The following is a 15,722-nucleotide window of genomic DNA, read 5'->3' as shown; positions in this document are numbered from 1 at the left end:
CCGTTCCAATATTGAAGTCTCGGTCTAAAAGTTGCGGTCTGCCGGCGTCCATTGCCAGCAACTGAATGAGCGCCAAATCTGCGATAAGCGACCGAGGCTGGGCGTGCGATTACGGTTGTCGCCCATACCTTGCAGCATCGTGGCCGGCAGCAAGCCGAGAAATGATATCATCGTCAGGGCCTTAATCCTTCGCGCAGACCCTGAACCCACAAAAGTAAACTCAAACAGCGCCTTCCGTCATGTCAAGATGCAGCGGGACGATAAAACTCGAGCTGTGGGGTCGCTACCGCGCACTAGCCACGTACGCTGCGCAAGGCTCGGTTTTCTGTCTGAGACGTGAACGCAAATGGAGTCCCAAGAGGATGTGTAGCAAGGTTTGTAAGATTGAGTCGCTGTCAGCGTTCGAGCCCGTTACCAGCGGCCGCGACCGCGCCCTCTTCCACCGTGACCACGACCGCGTCCGCCGCCGCGTCCACCACCACGGCCTCTGTGTCCGCCTCTGCTTCCGCCTCTTCCGCCTCTACCAGATCGTTGTTCCTCTGGCCTGGGACCTGCTTGCAAGCGTTGGGCGCGTTCCTCCTGTGACGCGTGGAAGGCGTTAGGGATCTGCAGCAAGTCGCAGAACGCTTGCGTGTGTGGGTTGTCGTATTCTTGCGGCTCTTCTTGGACGTGGATGCCTTGAGATGGGTCGTACACGGGCGCGGTCTGTGCAAAGTCATGCGGTATAATCATCTTCCCAGGCTTGACTACGTTCTCCTCGACCCAAGTGATCTGCTCTTCAATAAGCGGCCGGTAATAGGCATCACCCTTGTCGGCAGGTACTTGCGCGTCTGCATCGCCAACTTGCAAGTCGCCAGCGAAGACACGTGTAATAGCCAGCCACTCCGTGTCGTATTCCAGTTGTAGTGGCCTTTGCAGATCAGCCGGCGATTGGGGCGTGATTTCTAATAGCTGCAGGAAGTTTCTCTTTGGTAAGCACTTATCGAGTGCCAGAAACTTGGTCGTCTTGTTCGTAATTTCTGCAGGGAACGGCAGTGTCTCTGCTTTTTGAAAGTTGGATCGTGCAAAGGAGGCTGGGAGCAAATCTCGCACTTCATCAGGGACAACTGCTTGCCCGTTGGTCTTTTCTAGAGGTTCAGATTTCGCTGGCGCAGCGACTGGAGCTGGCGCAGGCTCATCAGCGTCGTCCATATCAAGATCGATCTCGGCGTCGTTCTTGGGCGCTTCTGTTGGAGTATCGTCCTCGATGTCAAGGTCAATCTCACCATCGTTCTTTACACCAGCAGGAGACTTGCTGGCAGTGGCTTCGGGCACTGCTGGCTCTGACCCACCTTCGTGTTGCCAAACACCACTGAACTTGCAATGCATGTGTGCACTAAACCAATGCGGTGGTCGTAGATGCTCAAGGACTGTTGTAGCTGCAACACTTCCAAGCGTGCCGTCTTTGGCTTCTTGCTCGAAGTCTGGCTTCCACTTGAACAGCTGCCGGTGGTTGCCTTTCCATTCCATGCTGCGTGGCCAGTCATGACTCAAACCAACATCGACTTGTGTCCTGATCTGCAGGAGCTTGCGCACATCCAGTTCACGAACGTGGTAGATGCTCCTTACATCGTCACTGTTGTACGGCACACGCTCGTAATGTGGCTTCTTGTAGTTGTATCCTTTCCAAATACCTGACAGACCAGCGATTCGTAGGGGTCCAAGCTGGACGACATTCGCAGCACCCATGTAATATATCTTGGGTGCTGCCCAGCCGCCGTAGTACAGCTCCCACATATAGTTGCTCGCTTCATGGTTTCCCCCAATGAACAAGGTCAGATACGGTGCGGTGCGAGCACCTGAGTAGTATTCGTGGAAGTCGTGCATAGCGTAGTATTTGGAGGGCATAGAGACAGCTTTCAAGTCAGACGCGTTGCGAACAGCCTATTTCGTCAGTTCAGGTATGGCAAAGATGCAATGGCACATACCTGGAAATCACCCCCAATGATGAGCAGATCGACATCTGGCCAGCCCTTCAGTTCGCAGGCTTTTCCGACCGAAGCATAGATCTCATGTAGCACTCCATGACCACAGCCCTCTATCGCAATGCGCAGGCCTTGCTGCTTGAGCAGTGTTAGCTCAGCCATGGTGACGCTGCCACACGCTTTTGTATCTAGCAATTAGTATTGGTGAGCTGACTACGATGTCGTCAATCGACTGCACAATGGTAGTGCAAGAGTTGCGACTGAGGTGCAGTCGCGAGCAGGGAAAGCTTGAGGGTCACTAGCGCCGGAAGTCTTCATGAAGTCCGCACGCGAGTGAGACCTTGATGGCCCACCAACAGCTCTTTGTGTCCATCCCTTAACAACAGTCGACTACAGCCATGGAACTGCCAGATCTCGTAGACCGTAGAGCGAATTTTCTTCGGGAGGCCGCGCACTTGCTTGCGGTTTCATCACCCACGACCTCGGCATTCCTGGGTGCAGCGCAAGACAGGCTCATTGCAGATGCAGAAGTAGGCCTGCAGCCGAAAGAAGTCGATGCACTTCGAAGAGCTTTTTGCGGTGCCTGTGGTCACCCGATGATCCCAGGATGGTCTTGTAAGGTTGCGCACCAGACTGCAACTATGAGGGTGCGAAAACAGAAGCCTTCAAAAGACTCCATCCGGCCAGTTAAACGGATTGTATACACGTGCCTGAGATGCGAGCGACAGACAGTACAGTCTTTGCAGACCCGACCTTCAAAACATGTCAGGAAATCGACAGCTCAGAAAGCCTCGCAGCCGTTGCCGGAGCCTAAACAGCCGGTTCCCGAAGTGAGCAAAGCAGTCAAATCAGTCAACGCAAGCAGCAAGGAAAGAAAGAAGGCTCGCAAGGGGGGTCTTGCGGCGATGCTCGAGAAGAGCAAAACCCAGGGTTCTAATCAGGGCGGATTCGATTTGATGGATTTTGGCATGTAAGCTATCCATAGGGCTGAAGAAGGTTCCAGGTACCCCGCCACTGCCGGCCAGAATTTCTGAGAAGAATTTCGTCACTACCGCCCCGCGCCGACTGCAACTTTAACAACATTTACCAACACAACCTCCCTTTTTGTACATACCCCACGCACTTCAATATGGCCGAACAAAAGAGTCTCGCGAAGGATCTTTTCGAGGATATGGGCCGCAAGGTCGCCGAAGCCAGCGGACAGCAAGACGAGGACGACTCCAAGGTCGTAGACGAGATCGAGAGCTTGTGCATGAACTGCCACGAGAATGTGAGTCTAATCACTGTAGCATGTTTGACACTCCGCTGATTATCTCCAGGGTACCACACGCCTCCTTCTGACAAGAATCCCCTTCTTCCGCGAGATCGTCATTATGTCCTTCGAATGCCCACACTGCCACTTCCGAAACTCTGAGATCCAACCTGCCGGTGAGATCCAGCAGCGTGGCATCAAGTTCACAGTCCGCATCGATAACACAGACGATCTCAACAAGCAGGTCATCAAGAGCGACACTGCCGTGTTCAGGGTTGAGGACATTGATTTGGAGATTCCTCGTGGTCGCGGACAGCTCACGAACATTGAGGGCATTCTCTCCATGGTCGCGCAAGATCTGGAACAGAAGCAGGACGAGAGGAGAGAGAAGATGCCAGAGGTTGCGCCGCAGATCCAGAACGTTATCGATACTCTCAAGGCGATGGCGGCTGGTGAGAAGATGCCTTTCAAGGTCACAATCGACGACCCTGCGGGCAACTCCTCGATCGAACCTCCCAACCAGCTTTCTGCCGGAAAATACTCTCGCCATGAGTACGCACGAAGCGCCGCGCAGAACGAGGCGCTCGGCCTGGGCGATACCAGTGCGCAAGAGGAGGCACCCCTCAATGTCGAGGCACCAGAGACCGAGATCCGTCCGGAGTACCGCGCCAGACAGATGTACCCTGAGATGCCGTCTGCTAACAAGCCTATGGTGAACAACATCGATGACGACGATATTGTCGAGAACCAAGTCTACTCGTTCCCGGCAAGCTGCCCAGGATGCACCATGTCGTGCGCGACCAACATGAAGATGGTCAACATTCCCCACTTCAAGCAGGTCATTCTTATGTCCACCGTCTGCGATCACTGCGGATACCGAAGCAACGAGGTCAAGACCGGCGGCGAGGTGCCTGAGAAGGGGCGTCGCATCACAGTAAACATCCAGACCAAAGAGGACATGTCGCGTGACATCCTCAAGTCCGAGTCATGTGCCTTGTCTTGCCCCGAGCTGAACCTCAGCGTCGAGCCTGGGACACTGGGCGGCAGGTTCACCACGGTTGAGGGTCTGCTGACCCAAGTGCGCGACGACCTGCGCTCCTCCATCTTCGACGTGGGCGACGGCGGCGACTCGATGGACACATCGTCGAAGAGCAAGTGGAACGTCTTCTTCGACCAGCTGGGCTCCGCAATTGACGGCAACGAGAAGTTCACGGTGATCCTCGAGGACCCTCTTGCCAGCAGCTACATCCAGAGCTTCACTGCTCCCGAGCCCGACCCACAGATCAAGGTTGAGGAGTACGACCGCACGGAGGAGGAAGAGGAGGAGCTCGGACTGAGGGACATGAAGACGGAGGGGTACGAGGAGGGGCATGCGGCGGACCAGGCGGCTGCCGCAGCTGCCAATGGCGCATAGGCTGCTGGTTGAAAAGTTTTAGATTTCTGCTCTTCTGCTGCATTTGGGACGGGGCATGCTTAGATACCAGGGCTTCGCCAGCCACATGAAAAATGACCTTGACCATGCTTTCCTCTAGATGATGTTTTTTCCTTTTGCCATTCCGCCTTGCGCCTTGAAGGCTAGCGTTGACAGCTTTCATTTATCCAAAAACGTATCCATGCCTACCCAGCAAGCGGGTTTGCGTGGATGGTGACCTTCTCAATCACAATTTTCTCCTGCGGGCGCGACTTCTTATCGACAGGCACCTTTTCAATGTCGTCGAGCACGTCCTGCCCCTCCAAGACCTTGCCAAAGACGGTGTTCTTGCCGTCGAGGTGCGGCGCAGGCGCAAAGGTGATGAAGAACTGGCTGCCATTCATGTTGGGGCCCTTGTTCGCCATGCTCAGGATGCCGCGGGCATTGTGGCGCAGGGCGGGCGAGAACTCGTCGTCGAAGAGGCCGCCGTCGTTGAAGATGGAGGTGCTGGTCTTGGACTTGGGGTCCGCGGCGGGCGCGCCGGCCTGCACCATGAAATTGGGGATCAGGCGGTGGAAGGGCGAGCCGTCGTAGAAGGACGAGGCGCACAGGGCGAGGAAGTTCTCGGCCGTGGTGGGGGCGGCTTCGCAGAAGAGCTCGAGCTTGATGGCGCCCTTGGACGTGTGCAGCTGGGCGCGTTAGTCAGCGTGCAGCAGCAGCAGCAGCAGCACCGGCGACAGCAGCGCAGGGGAGCGGGTCAGCCGGGGCAGCAGGGCAGGGCAGCACTCACGGTGACGGCCATGGTGGGTGGCCCTGGGGCGGCGCTGGGCGGCGGGCGGCAGAGCTGATGCGGCAAGCGTGCTCAGCTTCAGACCCCACAGTGCTGGGCGGCAGGTGCCAATGGATTGCAACGCGGTCGACTGCGCCGCTTACCTGCACGCTGCCTGTGCTGGCTGAGCCATTGTCGACGACGCGCACTGAAGTTCGCCTGGACCCCGCGACGCCTGCCGCGCCCGTGTCCTGTTGCCCGCAGCCCGGCGCGAGTCAAGCAGCCCAGCTAGCCCGCTCGGTGGACCCTCGCCGTCACCAGCAGCCCTACGCTGGCCTCGACGCCTCGACATCACCGCGCTCCTCGCTGCCTGCCCGCCGCCGCACCGCAATCGCCGCCCGCTGCGTCGCCCGCCGCGTCGCCCTCCTCGCGCCGCCGCGCCCGCCCCCGCCGGCCACGCCCCCGGAGTCTGCGTCGCCCGTGAGCTTCCCTCGCCAGCCTCCCGCCCGCGCCGTGCGCCCGTCGAGCGCCCCAGCAGCCGCCGCCCCGCCGCCGCCCGCCCATGCGGCGCCTGTCTCGCTGCCAGGCCCGCGCTGCATGCTAGAGAGATGGCGGCCTTTGTCCGGGTGTCGGGCCCGCCCAACTCCAACTTCCTGGTCGGCTACCCAGGCATCTCGGCCACGCTGCCGCGCATCGAGGGCAAGGTCGAGGTGCGCCCGCTGCTGGGCGTCTCGGCCCCCGTCAACGTGTCGCTCGTCACCATTGCCCTGCACCGCCGCGAGACCATCCACCCGTCCGCCGACTCGGTCACCAAGAAGCACCTGGCCGCCCCGCGCAAGGACATCACCGACCTGGTCGGCAAGGAGATGCTGCTGTTCCGCTGCTCCGCCAGCCGCGAGCACGACAGCATCCTGTGCATGGACCTGCCCTTTGTCATCTTCATCCCCTACGGCCGCGGCGGCGAGGAGGTCGCGCGCCGCGTGCCGCCCGCCAGCCTGCAGCTGCCCTCGCGCACCGCCGAGACCTTCTACGAGCTCGTCGTCACCGTCCAGCAGGGCCACAGCGACCAGCGCAAGTACGCCTTCCCCGTGCCCATCCAGCGCTACGACACCCTGTCGACCTTTGGCATGTACAACCGCCCCGAGAGCGCCGAGCGCGTCACCGACCACCTCGTGACCCTGGGCATCAGCCTGCCGCGCTGGAGCTACGGGCCGCTGGACCCCGTGTCCGTGTACATCAAACTGAGCCCCAATCCGGACTGGCTGAGCAAGGCGAAGAAGGTTACAATCAAACAAATCACCGTGGGGATAGACGAGGAGATCATCTTCAACCACGAGGGCGACGAGCCGACGCGCAAAGTCAAGACATTAGCAAAGACCACCCAGGCCGTGGGCGTCAAGATGCCCGAGGCCGGCTACTTCACAAACCTGGGGCTGGTATTCCCGGCCAAGGACCTGCGCGACAGCGACGGCATTGTCCCGCGCGGCAAGAAGGAATTCCCCATGTACGCCGTCAACGGCTTCACGACGACCGGTACTCTGTATAAGATCGAGTACTACCTGACCGTCAAGGTACGTCACCCCGTTTTTACTCAACACGTCCACTGCTAACTACCCACAGGCCCAAATGAGCTCCGCCCGCGACATCCTCCTGCGCCAGCCCATCGTCGTCTGCCCCTTCGACCACGCCGGCTGCAAGGAGGAAATGGAAGCCATCGAGCAGGCCGCCAAGGACGCCGCCCACGTCGCCCCCGACAACCCCATGCTGCCCGCCAGCCACATCGTGCGCGCCAACGACCCCAACGGCCTGGCCGCCCTCGGCATCGCCATCGTTGGCGGCGTCCGAAAACCCCTCATCGAATGAGCCGCGCCGCCCGCTTTGTGACAGCCCCCCACTGCCCCACCGCAGCACAGTCTGCCCGCGACTCCCCCCGCCGTCACCGCCAGCGACGCTCCTCCACCCCCGCGCGCGAAGCTCCGGGACCCCCCGTTCCCCGAGCTCGCCGCACTGCGCACCCGGTCCCAAACGCGACCCAGGGCGCTGGGGCGCGGCGTCGTCGCCGCAGGGAGGAGCGCGGGATGCCGCGCGTCGCTTTTTTTTTTCAGTTCTAAGTAGTATATGTCGTTTGTAGAATGTAGATTGTAGAGTTTTGACCCGGGGGGTTGGAGACGGAAGGGGGAGGGGGAGGGGTAACATGTTGGGCTGAATAATTGGGTAGATGGGCTGCGGAGTATTGAGGGGGGTGGAGGAGGTGTGCAGGGACATGCAGGTGTGGAGGGGAGGGGAGGGGGTCGTAAGTCGTAGGTCGTAGGTCGTAGGTTGCCAGGATACGGAGGCAGAAGGGACGTAGTCGAGGATATACCCATCAAGCTTGTTATTACTCACCTGTCTGTCTACGCCTGTTTTCTGTCCGCGGATCTGCGGTGTCGCTGACTGTGGTCTAAGCGTGTTGTCTCGCAATGCTCTGTACAGAGAGTAGTTCTCATGCTCAGGCAGCATCGCCCGGTGACATGGCCGCGTGCGGCGCGCTGGGCGCTGTTGCGTTTTGTATAACGGGGAAGGTGGATGTGGAAAGAGCGGATATCGAACGAGAGAATATCGGAAGGAGCAATCACCCAAACAATCAAACACCCAAACGAGAACTTTCCGAGAACCGATGGAATAATGGCGACAGCAAACAAGCTATCAGACAAACGAAAAGGGGTTTAGCCAGTGACTGCATCTGTCAAGCTAGGTTCACACAGCGAGAAAAGAACTTGACTTCATGGTACCTGTGTGATTGCCGACACAAGTAGATCACCGAGTCGCTGGAAATGGCTATTAGAGCCGAACCTCTTTTGACGTGTCTCAGCCTGGACGACTGTCTCCGAGTCGGAACTACGACGTCGAGAAGACTGCGGTGGGTGGTGGTTCGCTGGTCTCGACTACATGATGTGTGAGCTCCGACACGCGTTTTGGAGCTACTCGTGAATTCTCGGAGGCTTGGAGATATGGTTTCTGGATGTCTTGCTTTAAGGAGGGATTGGAGGGTAGATGGCATATCACGGGTGCCATGTTGCGGGGGATTTTGATGGGATATGCTGCGTAGGTCCGTCGCGAGAAGAGCAAAGTCCGCAAACAGATCCTGAAGACCTCTATGCTCTGCGCCGTAGACCAGTGCTCTCAGCCGTCGCGCTCAGCTTGTGGTCAGGGATGGAATAACATAATGGTTTTCAAGCCGCTTCGAAAATGTATTTTTACTCTTTCGTAGTTGGCGTCTTCATTCCTACACGTTTTTTGCTAAACAGCACTTCAACATGCACAAAGTGATTTAAACCTCAATCTATCCTCTCGAAAAGTCCTCGCTCAAGCACCCACAAGTTCCCGTCATGGAAGTAGCATCGGGGCAATCGCAACACAAAGACGATGTCCCCGTCGACGTGACGTTGCCGACCGCCGACGCCAGATCGGCACACATGCACCCCGGCACGGCATCCACACAGACCGGCGATCAAGACTCCATCGACGCCGCAACTTAGCATTTATTGTATTAACTGTAAATCAATGCATCGTGACTCTAGAAACAGCCTTCTGGACCACCAGATCTACAAGCCCCGCTGGTGCCAATGACCGCCAACGGCGTCAGAAGCTCCGCACTGTCCGCGGCCAATACTGCGGATCGCTGGCTTTCGATAAAGGTTAATCGCCAGTGGGGCGCGTCGGCGGGAGTCTGGGCGGGATGGGGTCCGCTTGGCTGAAGGGTTTTCGCGCACTGCGGCACGCCTCGCCACCCAATCTCTCCATATTCAATATCGAAATGATAGTGTTTCATCGCGTGTCGCCCATTGTAGCCCGTGATTATATATACTATAACATATCAATCTTTCATCAATGGTGAGGTGGCCGAGTTGGTTATGGCGCCAGGTTAAGGTCTCTCCTTAGCATCTGCTGAGCAATCAGCTTCCTGGTCACGAAAGTGGCGCGGGTTCGAGTCCCGTCCTCATCAGCCTTCGTTCGGCAGTTGTCGAGCACTCCAGGATAACTTTTTTTGCGTTGGTGGCGGTGTAGGGCGAGTTGGGCGGCGGAGTGTGCTACTAGCGCGCAACGCATGGTCAGAACGCCATGATTTTTGGCGTGCAGAGGGAGGAGGGTGTGGCGAATGCTGTCGCTGTTTTTGGGGGCGATTGGATGGTTGGGGGGGGGGGGGGGGGTGATTGGGGTGAATTTTGTCTATTCATCCACACGACTCCGCGAGATGTATTCGTTTCGGGTCAGGAAGACATGTGCGCTCTCTCATATCGCCGTGTAGTCTACACCAGATTCCGTCGATCGCGAACGAGACAAAGGGGAGGCGAGAGTACTGCCGATCTCAGTGCTTTGTTACACAATATCGACTGGTCAAATTTGGCTGCAAAGACTTCCTCAGCACCAACGGGATCACATGTATTGTCTAGTAGTCTGGGTTAAAAAAAAGGCTTGCGTTGATCAAGCAGATCATCGCAGTGATGACGAAAGCACTCCACGCACCGCACAAATGAAATCGACTACACGCTGAAGCGATGCAACTAGTACCAGACCACTATTAGTAGATACCTAAGCAGTGCTACGCTTCCGAGACCAGCGCAAGAAGGTAAAAAACCTTCGTTGTGATATCAAAAGCCTCGCATCCAAAGACCGTGATGGAACCCAGCACCACAAAACAAGAAGGAACTTGATCCAAAGGTCTCTACATCTTACCATCGTCTGACGCAATCGAGGTTCTGTGTTGCGGTGGACGCAGTCACCGTGGGCTGTGAACGGATGCGCTATAGCGAGCGGATCGGAAACAAGGCTGTGGAGGCTGTCACGGAGCTCGGCGTAGTTCGCTCGCCATCAGTGTTTGTTTATTGCCGGCTCCGCTGCTGTCTAGTGTTCTGAGTTCAATATCGAAGACCGGAACCGTTTAAATATCTATATTGTGTCGTTACTACTTCCTTGAGACGATGCGTGTTTCCATCTTGACATTAAATGTTAGCGTTATGTAAAGTCTTCAAAGATCAGAAATTGGCATAGATTTCATATTTTGAAGTATAGAGAAATATAACCTAGAAGTGTTGAACCTAGTTATTGGATCATCGCAGCTTTGAGGTGCATTTCGCTATACAGGCAAGTCTGCGCAGCGTGACGTTAATTCGGGAAGGTCACGGTTCTATTGAAAGGCGAAATGTGCTCACGTTCTCGTGTCACAGTCCAAGAAGACGAAGCAGCTCTGGGACAAGCAGTAACACAAGCGACGATCCCATTCACACATAAGACAGCGGATGACATTTAACTTTTCAATTATGCAGGCCGTACTCTATGCCATGCTACTAGCTCCCACCCAACCGTCTAGAGAGGAGTGGTATATCCGGGTATTTTACAGAACGATCAGCTGCCGAAAAACCATCGCGCGCGTGTGCTCATGTATGCCCGAGAAACACCATCGCCAATATACAGTACCAGCACCCAAGCCATGACAGCAGCGCCGTCGCAGCCAGACGCCTTTCCTCCGCCCTAGGTATCTCTTCCGGAATCAATGACAACGCCGCGCTTGCAAAAGACAAGCAATTCGAGAACAAATGTGTATATGGTGCCCAGCCACGCCCGGGTAAGGGCGAGGGGCATTTTGGAAGGTATAAGGCCGTTGCGAAGAGAATAAAGGCTTTTGTTCTGAACCGGGCCCGTTCAGGGCAAAGAAATGAAGAAACACTAACAGCTCGTGCAGGACGGCTTACGCCGCCATCTCAGACTGCCTGCCGCCGCCGACAAGCTCGAGGATCTTGCCGGCAACTGCTGCTGGGTACCCGCGCGACAAGCCCTCGTTGACGACGGACATCGCAGCAGCACGGTTCTCAACAGCCATGTAGGCGCGCGTCATCGCCTCGTAGGTACTAGGCTCGCGCCTTGTCTCTGGAACAGACTCGTAGATCGCCTTCGCCTTGTCAATATTCTGCGCCAGTGCCCAACCGTGGATCAGGCTGTTGGCAATGTACGGCGTCATCTCGACACGGCGGGACTGCATGTGCGCAAGGACTTCGTCGGTGTCGGCGATCTGGTGGTTGGCGACCATGGACTCGAAGAGCGCTTGGTACAGACACGCCTGGGGACGGATGCGGGCGTCGGAGATGACAGTGTCGAACAGACGACGGGCACCCTCCATATCATGCGCGACACAACCCTTGGCGTGGATGAGCGAAGAATAGTGTACTGCTTCTGGCACAGCGCCGGCAATGCGGATCTGCTCCAGAACAGACTCGGCGGCGTCCATGTCGACTGGCTCAAGCGTGGCAAAGGTGTCAATCAACAGCTTGTAGGTGTGGGTAGTGGGCTCGATGCGCTTGGAGCGCATACGCTCGTAGTAGGCAAGGACCTTGCTGCGATCGCGCTTGGTGGTCAGGAAGAACTGCATCATGCTGTGGTACGGCGCCGGACGAGGCTTGTAGTTGGGCATGTTCTCCATCTCCTCGAACAGCTCCTCAGCAAACTTCTCATCACTGACGCGGCAGAGGGCGTTGACAATGGTGCCGTATGTTACGGACGTAGGTCGAATGCCGAGGTTGCGCATCTCAGAGAAGTAGAAAAGACAGTCATCAATACGACGCGCCTTTCCGAGCTTGCCGATAAGAGCGTTGTAGAGGAAAGATGAGGGCTCGACACCTTCAGTCTTGGCTCGTAGGAAGATCTTGACAGCCTCGGTGGCCTCGTCAAAGGTCTTTGTGGACTCCTTGAGTGTGGTGATGTAGAGGCCGAAAGTGTTGGCAGTAGGCGCAGCGCCCATGTCAAGCAGATCCTGGTGGTAACGGCCAGCAAGGTCGCGCTGACCGCAAGTAAGACAGGCTGCGACCATGGCGTCGAGGATAGTCACCCAACCGTAACGCACAATGCGGTACTGGGGGAGAAGGGGAACGTCCTGCTTGGCCAGGTTGAGAATGTCGTGAGACAAGGTCAAGCGGTCCTCCTTCGCAGCAGCACTGATGAGCTTAGCGTAGGTGAAGAACCTAGGGTGGCGGCCAGCCCGACGCATGTTCTTGAACTTCATCAGAGCCTCATTGAGGTGAGATGCGGTGCGACCGTGAGTCTTCTCGAGCAACTCGGTGATAGCAACAGAGCCCTTGTTATCGGTAGACGCAGCATACGGATCGTACTGGTCCTCGAATGTAGGAGCTGCAGGCGCCGGTGCAGGGTAAGCAGCAAACGGAGCAGGAGAGTACATCGACTCGGGAGCTGGGTGTTTGTAGCTATACCATCGGTGCTGAAGGTCGCCACGGTCAAGCGCGGCAAGCGCTTTCTCGACAAGACCTGAGGTGGTCTTATTGACAGGCGTGCCGACAGAGGTGATGACCTCGAGGAGATGAGCGAACCGAGCAGCGTGAGCAGCATCGACTTCCGCACTCTGGAGGATTATTCCAGATTGGACCTGCATCAGAAGCGTGACGTCGTCGAAGTTGAGTTGAGCGATAGCCTCAGGTCCCATTCCAGATAATAAATGGTGAGCAACTGGGGTGACTAGGCCACCGTTCTCAATCATCGTCCACATCAGCTCCATGCTGGCCCGCGGCGGAAGGAAGATGCCACGCTTCATCATGAACTGACCCATAACCTCAATGGCCTCGTCGATGTGCTCGACGACCTCCATCTTTGCCTGAGAGCCTGACACTGTGTCCCGAATGCGATCAAACATCTGGCGGCCTTGACGGAGACCGCGCTCAGCTTGACCGCTGCCGATGAGAGCAATGCTATGCATAGTAGTGGCCTCAATGAAATTGGGCTTGGTCGGCGAGAGTTCGAGCATCCTCCAGAAGATCTCAGCAGCCTCAATGTTTCCATTGCGGGTGTGCATAGCGCCCATGGCCATCGCTGGCCTGGCAAGATCGGCTTCTGCAGGAAGTGCATCGAAAGCCTCTGTAGCAATATCCATGGCATCGCGGTCTGCAGCCTTGATGCAGATTGCAGCCATGGCGATGTGCTGTGCCTGGGGGCTCAGGACTTCGGTGGCGTGGGCGAATGCCTCCTTGAAGGAACCGTTCTTCAACCAGTTCGGCAGGAGCGCTTTAAGACCGACGATATCACGAAGGGATGTGATGTCCTCAGGGTTGACAAGTGCGGCCTCAACCTTGCTCAGAAACTTCTGACCTCCATCCATACGATCGCAGGTGGCGTAAGCTTTGATCAGAGCGGCGTACACATCCTTGTCTTTTCGGACGAGTTGCAGACCACTGTTGTCGTTGGCTACCGCAAGGGCTTTGTATTCATCGAAGCACTCGACAGCGCTCCTCAGATCGCCGAACTTGCCAAAGGCATGGATCATGGGCACAAACATGTCCGCAGCTGGTGTCACTTTACGCGACTCCATGTGGGAGTAGATGCGGACCATGTCCTCCACGCGCTCGCCCTCAGCGCAAGCTGTAACGAGGAGGCGGTAAGTCTTCTCAGAAAACTTCTGGCCAGCCTCGACCTTGATAGCTGCATCAAAAAGCTTGACAGCAACAGAGAGCGAGCCGTCTTCGGTGAGAATGGCGAAGTCGGTTTCATTCGACTGCAGCATGAACTTGCCCTCCTCCTCAAGACCGCCGTAACGGAGGCGCTTCTCCTCGTAGACTTGGCTCATTGAGACAACCTCGAGTGAGCGTACCGAAAGTAGCTCAATAAGAGCTGTGTAAGTCGCGGTGTCAGGAGCGACACGTCGGCGGAGCATGTCAGAGTAGACATCAAGAGCCTTGGGGACAACCTGGTGCCTCGGGCGCGGAAGGTTGATCGCAGCAGATAGAAGATAGTTGTACGCAGTGACAGATGGCTTGACCCCATCAAGGAGCATAGACTCGAAGACAGCTGGGATCTCAGCATACTTGCGGGTCGCAGCAAGCTTTTCAAGCTGTGCCGTATACTCCTCAATCTCGTCGAACGGGCTAGGAAGCAGCGACGATGGAGGAGTGTAAACGCCACCAGTCGATTTCGAGAGTTCCAAGACTGGCGTTTCTGGCCGCCTCTCTAGGACCGGCGAGAGTTGCTCCTTGAGTGCTTCGTTAATCGCCTTGATCTTTAGTGCTTCCTGCGCAATCGCTTCATCAACCTGTGCAAGCGCAATCTCCTCAGCCTGCTCATCGCCGACCGCCTTCTTGAAGTCCTCTACCTGGCTCGTGCTGTACGCGCGATTAACGCCAGCGTGAGCAGGGCTGGGCCCCAACGCCTCTTGATCCGCGACATCCGCCTCTTTCGCTTCGGCAGCTTCCTTCGATGCGTGTTGTGGATCGTACTCGATAAGCTTACGGAACTGGTATTGTGACCATTCCTTGTTTTCTGTCTTTTGCGTCTTTTGCCATGCTGAGTAGTACGCGGCTAACCCGGAATCTTGGTGTTCGTGTGCGCGTGCGGCATCGAGTGCCTTTATAGCACTTGTGGTAGAGTTCGAGGCGAAAGCATACTGCTGCTTGTGACCTTTGCGAAAGCGGTCGTGCTGGAGTGTGGCGAGAGGGTTGTTCTGGGAAACACCAGCAACTACCGACTGGGCGTAACCGTGTGTGAAGCCTTTCGCAAGACTCGAACGCGCGAGGGAGAAGCTCTTAAAGACCATTTAGGAGATGGAGCAACCCTTCAGATGGAAAGGGCGAGACTAACAAAGTCAGTGCATGCAACTGAGATGAAAGTCAATTTCGAAAGAGTCGTGACTGAGCTCGCGTGTATCGCCAAAGTTGCCAAAGTTATGGTAGCTAGGCAACAATAATGGCTCGCGTGCTCATTCCAATCACAAACAATGCAGGCAACGTACTGGTATCCTCAATATCGCCCGGCGATGTTGCAGGTTCATTTGACGATGACCGCCAAACAAACGCGCTCCAGAGAGAGTTTAAGGAGTGTGTGTGGTGTGGACTGGGTAAAGCTCACTCGCTCTACTGCAGACCCGTATCGAATGTGTCGAAGACAATCAGTTAATTGGATGTAATGGAAGAGCAATCAATGAGACGCTCAGAAGGGAGTAATATCGGCCACGAAGGCAAGTCGTTAGCGGGAGTCACAAGCAGACTCGAAGATTCGAACATCCAGATCGTACTCGTCATGGGAGGACGAGAAAGGCCGACGCGACAACGCGCTAATATCCCTAACTTTTCTCGTGCAGTAGCACGCTGTACCATGTCCGGTCAAGCGGATCCTGTGGCTCAGCTCGAAAGTCCTAACGTGGTCCGTGACGGGGAGGCGAAGGAAGCCTCCGGACGAATAGGGAAGCGTGCCATACACATGTCGGTAGCGGCGTCTCTCCTGTCACCGAGCCGTCCAGCAGCGCACGGTGAGTCAGTCAGCACGACGAGAAAGCAACGGCAGCGCAGCGGCACT

At 56.5% G+C, this 15,722-nt stretch overlaps 6 protein-coding genes and 1 non-coding gene across 7 annotated transcripts; 4 read left to right on the top strand and 3 right to left on the bottom strand.

The window, feature by feature from the left end:
* Window positions 1-77: 77 nt before the first annotated feature.
* C7974DRAFT_63411 (lariat debranching enzyme) lies at window positions 78-2,244 on the bottom strand. Its single transcript, XM_046146993.1, has 2 exons — window positions 1,968-2,244; window positions 78-1,923 (listed from the first exon to the last, which is right to left on the bottom strand). Exons 1-2 carry the CDS (start codon window positions 2,124-2,126, stop codon window positions 412-414), a joined length of 1,671 nt encoding a protein of 556 aa, XP_045992955.1. The 5' UTR covers window positions 2,127-2,244; the 3' UTR covers window positions 78-411.
* On the top strand, window positions 2,245-3,137 carry C7974DRAFT_63402 (uncharacterized protein). Its single transcript, XM_046146992.1, has one exon. The coding sequence runs from the start codon at window positions 2,363-2,365 to the stop codon at window positions 2,936-2,938; it is 576 nt and encodes a 191-aa protein (XP_045992954.1). The 5' UTR covers window positions 2,245-2,362; the 3' UTR covers window positions 2,939-3,137.
* C7974DRAFT_63396 (ZPR1 zinc-finger domain-containing protein) lies at window positions 2,611-4,744 on the top strand. The gene is made up of 2 exons (XM_046146990.1): window positions 2,611-3,234; window positions 3,284-4,744. Exons 1-2 carry the CDS (start codon window positions 3,094-3,096, stop codon window positions 4,628-4,630), a joined length of 1,488 nt encoding a protein of 495 aa, XP_045992953.1. The 5' UTR covers window positions 2,611-3,093; the 3' UTR covers window positions 4,631-4,744.
* On the bottom strand, window positions 4,732-5,793 carry C7974DRAFT_63400 (peptidyl-prolyl cis-trans isomerase-like protein-like 3). Its single transcript, XM_046146991.1, has 2 exons — window positions 5,418-5,793; window positions 4,732-5,316 (listed from the first exon to the last, which is right to left on the bottom strand). Exons 1-2 carry the CDS (start codon window positions 5,427-5,429, stop codon window positions 4,834-4,836), a joined length of 495 nt encoding a protein of 164 aa, XP_045992952.1. The 5' UTR covers window positions 5,430-5,793; the 3' UTR covers window positions 4,732-4,833.
* A 123-nt stretch (window positions 5,794-5,916) lies between these two features.
* On the top strand, window positions 5,917-7,357 carry C7974DRAFT_403717 (arrestin domain conatining protein). Its single transcript, XM_046142869.1, has 2 exons — window positions 5,917-6,967; window positions 7,017-7,357. The coding sequence occupies exons 1-2, from the start codon at window positions 6,005-6,007 to the stop codon at window positions 7,257-7,259; spliced, it is 1,206 nt and encodes a 401-aa protein (XP_045992951.1). The 5' UTR covers window positions 5,917-6,004; the 3' UTR covers window positions 7,260-7,357.
* A 1,911-nt stretch (window positions 7,358-9,268) lies between these two features.
* C7974DRAFT_t108 lies at window positions 9,269-9,381 on the top strand. Its single transcript has one exon. It is a non-coding gene; the product is annotated as a tRNA-Leu (tRNA).
* A 1,616-nt stretch (window positions 9,382-10,997) lies between these two features.
* C7974DRAFT_63354 (uncharacterized protein) lies at window positions 10,998-15,226 on the bottom strand. Its single transcript, XM_046146989.1, has 2 exons — window positions 15,160-15,226; window positions 10,998-15,003 (listed from the first exon to the last, which is right to left on the bottom strand). Exon 2 carries the CDS (start codon window positions 14,962-14,964, stop codon window positions 11,125-11,127), a length of 3,840 nt encoding a protein of 1,279 aa, XP_045992950.1. The 5' UTR covers window positions 14,965-15,003; window positions 15,160-15,226; the 3' UTR covers window positions 10,998-11,124.
* Window positions 15,227-15,722: the final 496 nt, after the last annotated feature.

Source organism: Boeremia exigua (assembly GCF_020726555.1).
Source record: "Boeremia exigua strain MPI-SDFR-AT-0100 chromosome Unknown C7974scaffold_12, whole genome shotgun sequence".
NCBI lineage: Eukaryota > Fungi > Ascomycota > Dothideomycetes > Pleosporales > Didymellaceae > Boeremia > Boeremia exigua.
This window is presented reverse-complemented; position numbering and strand designations above follow the sequence as displayed.

Coding starts and splice junctions, on each gene's coding strand:
- C7974DRAFT_63396 (XM_046146990.1), top strand. CDS start 3,094: ATGGCCGAACAAAAGAGTCTCGCGAAGGATCTTTTCGAGGATATGGGC. Junction 3,235..3,283: donor GCATGAACTGCCACGAGAAT/GTGAGTCTAATC, acceptor GATTATCTCCAG/GGTACCACACGCCTCCTTCT.
- C7974DRAFT_63402 (XM_046146992.1), top strand. CDS start 2,363: ATGGAACTGCCAGATCTCGTAGACCGTAGAGCGAATTTTCTTCGGGAG.
- C7974DRAFT_63354 (XM_046146989.1), bottom strand. CDS start 14,964: ATGGTCTTTAAGAGCTTCTCCCTCGCGCGTTCGAGTCTTGCGAAAGGC.
- C7974DRAFT_63411 (XM_046146993.1), bottom strand. CDS start 2,126: ATGGCTGAGCTAACACTGCTCAAGCAGCAAGGCCTGCGCATTGCGATA. Junction 1,924..1,967: donor TCATTGGGGGTGATTTCCAG/GTATGTGCCATT, acceptor CTGACGAAATAG/GCTGTTCGCAACGCGTCTGA.
- C7974DRAFT_403717 (XM_046142869.1), top strand. CDS start 6,005: ATGGCGGCCTTTGTCCGGGTGTCGGGCCCGCCCAACTCCAACTTCCTG. Junction 6,968..7,016: donor AGTACTACCTGACCGTCAAG/GTACGTCACCCC, acceptor AACTACCCACAG/GCCCAAATGAGCTCCGCCCG.